The following is a 6,746-nucleotide window of genomic DNA, read 5'->3' as shown; positions in this document are numbered from 1 at the left end:
TCCAGACACCGGCACAGCAGAGCCTGAAGGGAGAAGGTGAGCGGGTACAGGTGGAGAAACAAAACCGAGACCGGAACACTGAGGGAGTTAAAGCAATCGCCGTGTTTCTTTCCCACAAGCAGTTAGCCGTGACCCCGAGCCCTCCGTGCGTGATGCCAGCAGCAAGGATTCCACCACGTGGCTGCACCCGCCTGGCACCTGGTGGGTGCTCAATACACGAAGCCTGGGAGGAAAGAAAGGGAAGAGACTCACGCCGCTCAGTGATCTGGACCGCGCCCCGCCGCTTTCTTTATTCACTCGTCTAATCATCCCGCATAAATTAGTCGCCCACTTGTACCAGGTGGTACAAATCAGCACGGCACCCACCCTTGAGGGCTTAAGGTTTAGTGGACAAGGGTCTTATGGAAGCTCAAACTCCATAAAGGTTACAGGCACTGGCGTTCAAAACACTTGCAAGCATGATCCATGTTCTGCAATGCTGGGTCACATTATATCAGATCCTTCTGTTGATGATAAAATATTGGAACTCCACTTTAAAGCTCCTCTCGAGATACCCGACGAAAGCACTAGAGTTGACAACATATGAGAAAAGGGTCTTTGAATGAGACGAAAAGAAAACCTTCTCTAAAACAAACAAACAAAAAAAAATGAACTTGTCATTCTGAAATAATTTCAGACTTAGAAAAAGTTACAAATAGCACAAATATGTCCACATATTCTTCACCAGACTTAGCAGATGGAAACAACTTACATAACCACAGTACAAGGACCAGAATCAACAGATTAACACCGACACGATACTATGATCTTACAGACCTTATTCAAATTTCACCAATCCTCCAACTAATGTCCATTTTCTGCCCCAGGGTTCAATCCAAGCTCACACGTTGCAGTCTGTGGTCAGGTTGCCTTGGTTTCCTCTGACTTTGAACTGCTCCTCTGGTTTATCTTTCATCACTTTCGCATCTTTTAAGAGAACTGTTGTTTTTTTTGGTAAGGAATCTCCCTCACTTTGGGAGGTTGTGTTCTTAGAGCACCCTACGTGTAACATCCATACGTTTCACTCCCGGTGCGGTCAACTGTACAGGGAACACCCCTCGACATGGCCCTTGTTCGGTTGGATAACGCTATTTGGTAGGAGCTCATAAAGCTTAAGCCTCAGGGTCTCTTACGGGACGGGCTTCCAAGGTCCTAGGGGAGGATCCAGCAATGTGCTCCCACAGTCCTATGCTTTAGGGAAATCTGCCAGAGAAAGCTATTTTCACTGCCTTCAGTGACGTCTACCATCCCTTCCTCTCTGCCTCCCTTTCCATCTCACTCCCTGTCTCAGGCGGCACTGGAACGACCCCGGGCATTTAGGAGATTGGCTGAGAGGTAGCAGAGTGGGGATAACACAGCTTGGGTTTAGTGGGCTGTGTTTATGTGGGTCGCTGTGACTCAAGACACAGCAGATACAAGAATAAACACACCGTGCACTGGTTTTCTTTTAATGGGAAACGCAAAAAACGCACACTCAGAATGCCTGTGCTTGTGCGGTACAGATGTGTGGCAGTACAGCAAAGAGGGCTGAAAATGCCGCAAATGTCTGATGGGTCCCCATGTCCTAGACTGTGTCTCAAGTGCACCCAACAGAGCTTGTCCTGAAGAAATCTGATGGGCCCGCACTGAAGCACACACAAAAGTGGCACCAATGCAGTTCATCAGCCTGAGCACTCAAGTGCTTGGGGACAAAACCCTGCACATTGTCATCACTGGGTAACAGAAGGCGGCACAAGGATCGGTGGGTCAGACAATCGCATAGCCCAACATCCCAGCAGCAGCATGCAACCGCACTTGAATTGCCCTTGTGTATTAGTTTCCTGATCATTTCAGAACTCAAATAAGACAAGCTGAAGTAGCCTGGTAGAAGCCAAAAATAAAAATAAAATGTGTGTGGTATTTGTCCACTTTTTAAAATCTGTAACTTGTGTGAATTTTTCCCATTCTAAATATTCTCTAATTTTGAATAATTTTTATTAAAAAGAATCCCTCCCTCTCAACTGTCTAACCTTCAGGTCCCACAAACCATCTGCTCCAGAACAGAAGCATTTCTAATCCTACCAACCAAAAGAAATTACTGTCTCTTGGGTGGTTTCAACAGATTCGTTCTGAGGCAAGGAAGGCATTTCCTCCAGGTCCAGACTAGAATGATGGAGAGAGAACTCATGGCGATCACTCACACAGCACTGTTCTGAACCAGGCGTGAACCACGTTCTAAGCACAGGAACACATATTAGCTCACTTGATCTCACTTCAGCTCTTCTCCCATTACAAAAGAGGAAACTGAGGCTTGGGGAGGCTCAGTTGCTTGCTCACAGCCATATGACTAGCAAATAACACGTGGCTTGGCTTCAGGGTCCAGGACGCCTTAGCACTACTCCGTATTAGTAGACACCGGTTTGGGGGATGGAGTCCATCAACAGCCCCAATTTTTCACACGTCCCCGTGTCCACACCCTGCCACGTGACTTTATGGCTCCTTCTACTGAAGGGGTAGAGCACACCCTACATCCTTTGACTTGGAGTTTGGCCATGGGATTCCCTTTGGCAATGGGAGGTTAGCAGGTATGACACGACCAGAGATGTGAAAAGCACCTTTGTGATTAGGCTTGTTCTCTTGTGCATCTGCCACTGACATGCCCAGGCCAGACTGCTGGTCCAGGAGGAAGATGAGAGGCACATGGAGCACAGCCTGCTGATGGACAAATTCATAAGCCAAAGAAATACTTCTCACGGTACCCTGCTGAGATCTTATAGTGGTTTGTTACACAGCATTACTGTGGTAACAGCTAACTGATACACCCTGTGTCCCCGACTTTTTCCTGACTGCAAACTGATTGGCCTTAACTGGAGTGGCAAAATAGTTACACACATACATCCATATCATCAAGCCCACAATTCATCAATGGTTTAAGAATCTGACATATGGTGATAATACCTGATTTAAAAAAAAAAGATGTCATGTAGGTAAATCAAAGACGTGCTCCATTCACTCAAAGACACTATTTATTTTGTTACAGTCGAGAAGGATGATCTGTTGAGAGGTAAGTGGTCAGCGTTGAGCATGACATCTGTATACATTTCCCATGGTGGACTGCAGGATAAAAGCAACAGGCAATACCCCTGACTGAAATCTCGCTATACAGAGCATTCCACAGCTGAGCAATGACAGAGGGGGAGGAATCAGCCACCACCTGGATGCCAAGGGCAAAACATTAGCACCAGATTGTTTTTATCTGCAATAATATAACTATATACAAAGTTATGTACATCGACTCACTGGAATCTTTGGGTCCTCGCTAACCAGACATTTAAGAGGCAAACAGGGGAATGGACAGGACAGTGGTGATTATATGTGCTTTGCTAAAAGGACACTCGAGCACTACAGATTGCTATGGATAAGAGAAAGTCCTTGAAAGACATCAAAAGGCTGGGTACAGACACACAAATTCTATTATTCACATTTTACGTACATATCATCAAAATGATCACAATACTGTATTTGAGGGGAAAAAAAAATCACAGATAAAAAGCATCGTCTAAATTAAAAACAAAGTACACTGAAATTACTGGGGTTGTCTCCCCAAGGGAGAAAGATGGAGGTCCGTCGACAGCCAGCTCTATCTTTTCTGACGCGACCAGTCCTCAAAGCAGGTGACTAGACCAGGTGGAAAGGAGGCAGACACTTCATTGGCAGAACAGGGATTTTTCAAGTCAGAAATAGCTTAATTTCATAGCAATAAAACCTTTGGAAAAGGCATTTATCTTTTTGGCGTGGGTGGGCTGCCAAAAAGAGCGTGTATTGCCTGCATCACTGAAGCCGGCTGGTCTGGACTCCCTCATGGAGGGCACTGCCATCAACACAGTGGCTCAGGAGTCCAGCTCACTCCTCTGGCTCACACAGTGCGGACACCTGTCCTTTAAGACATTTGTGTGTGCGTGTGTGTTCTGGTAAGGCGGCGGTCACGGCTGACAAAGGGACATCCCCCACCCATTGGAAAACTTCTTATATGGGAATAAGAGGGAATGAAGATTACAACGATCCCTAGATCAAACAAATGTCTGAATATTACCTTGATGTGAAGTGATCGGAGGGGTTCTCGTGCACTAACCATGCATTTAATCAGATGAGCATTTGTGAGGAAAGACACCAGCTCTACAACGATTAGATAAAAATAAGTCAGTTATAACCCAGCAGCTGGCAGTTGAATCTCTTTTCATGTGCTTATTTGCCATGCATATATCCTCTTTGGTGAAGTGTCTATTTAAATCTTTTGCCCTTGTTTTAATTGGGCTGTTCACTTTCTTACTGTTGAGTTTTGAGAGTTCTTTGTACATTCTGGATACAAATCCTTTTCACATATATGATTTGCAATTATTTTCTCCCAGTCTGTGACTTGTCCACTGGAAATTGACAGCATGACAATGTTTTTTTAGTAAATAGACTCTCTTTAGAATCTTGCAATTTCAACCAGTAAAAAGAGCACAGAAATGCTGTGGCACAAAAAGACCAAGTTTAGGAGTTACACAGTCCACAGGACCTCTGAAAAACCAGAACAAGGGTTCTTACAGTAAATGGAACGTGGCCCTCATGGCATGGTAACAGACAAAGAGGCAAAAAGAGAAAAGCAGCCAATTATCATTAATGACCATACACACACAAAACACACGTTATGGGGAAAAAGTAATTTAAGAAATATCTTATTGGTCTCATGAAACAAATATCTAGCAAGCACATTACTACTGGACACACTTTTACCCAAGTAATTTCACTTTGCAGGAAAACATCTGACCTGTAATATCAGGTAAGGAGTACTAAAGCTATCTGTTTGCCTTCTGTGTGAGTGTTTTAAAGCATGCACACTATTTCTTTAAGTGGCAATTTTAGAATGAGTGAACCCAACACGTGGGTTCTTCATTTCACAGTTGGTTTTTAACCATTTGGAAACTATTCACCTTTCCAAAATGTTAATAAATTATCGTCATCATCATCATGATTTTTACTACGTCAGAGAACATCATTATATGATAGAGACAACAAATGCTCAACACTGTTGGATGAACAGGAACAAAACATGGCAGCCCGTGCCTTGGCTGAATCACAAGAGAAGACGTGAGCCAGGGTTTCCCCCTCATGCACCTAAAAGACTCACTTGGTTGCTTCCTGAGTGGTTGGTTCAAGCACGTGAAGACAGGAGGAAGGGCAGACCTACCACTGAAAATGACCACTCGCATGCACTACGGGAGCGGAGTTCACAGTCTATACTGTGGAAACTCGCCATTCACCAGAGCCGCGTGCCACGTGTGGTTACCGGTAAAGGAAAACGGCTAACGGTGAGCCACTCTGCTCGGCATTCAAAAGGGAAACTAAAAAATTAAATAAATCATCCCAAACACATGGAAGTTATTGCTTTTCTACCAGCCATTTCACTATCGAAGGATTCTCTCTATGGGACATAAATACAGGCTGGGGTTTTTGCTTGCATCCTCAGGAACGGAGCTCAAAGGCCCGGTTTCTGTCCTCCGCCAGGGAGGGCCCTCTTATTTGCCTCTTTCGGGCTGAAGGCTGTCAAACAAGCACTTCAGCTGCTCTTCACCCAGGTGTATTTTATCTTCCAGCTCCCGCTGCTCAATGATGAGGGCTGACTTCATCTTCACAAAATGCTCATAGTCTGCGAGGCTCTCCTCGCTGAGATAGCTGGCCAGAATGTCGAACACGATGCGCTCCCGGCGGTCCAGGTTCTCTTTGAGTTCCTTGGCGTCTTCATGCTGTTGGATGAGGACCCGTTGCTTCTCAAGCAACGATTGCTGTGGGGAGAGAGAAACAAGCCTGTTGAACATTGGCCTTAAGTGACACATTAGAGCAGATGGACTTAGTAGATATATACAGGACATTCCATCCAAAGACCACAGAATACACATTCTTTTGAAATGCACATGGAACCTTCTCCAAGATAGATCACATATTAGGCCACAAATCAAGTCTCAATAAATTTAGGAAGACTGAAATAATACCAAGCATCTTTTCTGACCACAATGGTATGAAACTAGAAATCAACTATAGGAAGAAAATCGGAAAAGCCACAAATATGTGGAGATTAAACAAAATGCTATTGAACAATGATTGGGTCAACAAAGAACTCAAAGAAGTCAAAAAAAAAAAAAAAAAAACAGACCTGCAGACGAATGAAAAGGAAAATACAACATGCCAAAATTTATGAGATACAGCAAAAGTGGTTCTAAGTTTATAGCAATACAGGCCTACCTCAACAAACAAGAAAAATCTCAAATAAACAATCTAATAGTACACCAAAAGGAACTGGAAAAAGAAGAACAAACAAAGCCCCAAATCAGTAGAAGGAAGGAAATAATAAAAATCAGAGCAGAAATAAATGAAATAGAGACTAAAAGGAAAACAAAAGAAAAAAATCAATGAAACTAATAGCTGGTTCTTTGAAAAGATAAACAAAATAGACAAACCTTTAGCTAGACTCACCAAGAAAAAAAGAGAGAAGGCTCAAATAATAAAATCAGACATGAAAGAGGAGAAATTATAATGGACACCGCAGAAATACAAAAGATTATAAGGGAACACTATGAAAAGCTATACACCAACAAATTGGATAATCTAGAAGAAATGAATAAATTCTTAGAATCATACAACCTTCCAAAACTGAATCAAGAAGAAATAGAAAATTTGAATAGACC

At 43.4% G+C, this 6,746-nt stretch overlaps 1 protein-coding gene across 4 annotated transcripts in view; it reads right to left on the bottom strand.

Moving 5' to 3' along the window:
* Window positions 1-3,022: 3,022 nt before the first annotated feature.
* The window catches only part of SHROOM2 (shroom family member 2), an 82,793-nt gene continuing 79,069 nt past the window's right edge, over window positions 3,023-6,746 (bottom strand). For all 4 annotated transcript variants that reach the window (XM_087428491.1, XM_087428492.1, XM_087428493.1 and 1 more), the window contains one exon: window positions 3,023-5,846. In XM_087428491.1, coding sequence (XP_087284617.1) covers window positions 5,580-5,846 — 267 coding nt within the window. In that variant the 3' untranslated portion in view covers window positions 3,023-5,579. The remainder of the gene's footprint in view (window positions 5,847-6,746) is intronic.

This window comes from Ceratotherium simum, unplaced genomic scaffold (assembly GCF_057802395.1).
Source record: "Ceratotherium simum simum isolate JZ-2026a unplaced genomic scaffold, ASM5780239v1 HiC_scaffold_57, whole genome shotgun sequence".
Lineage (NCBI taxonomy): Eukaryota > Metazoa > Chordata > Mammalia > Perissodactyla > Rhinocerotidae > Ceratotherium > Ceratotherium simum.
The sequence above is the reverse complement of the archived record's forward strand: the minus strand, read 5'-3'. Positions and strand labels throughout refer to the sequence as shown.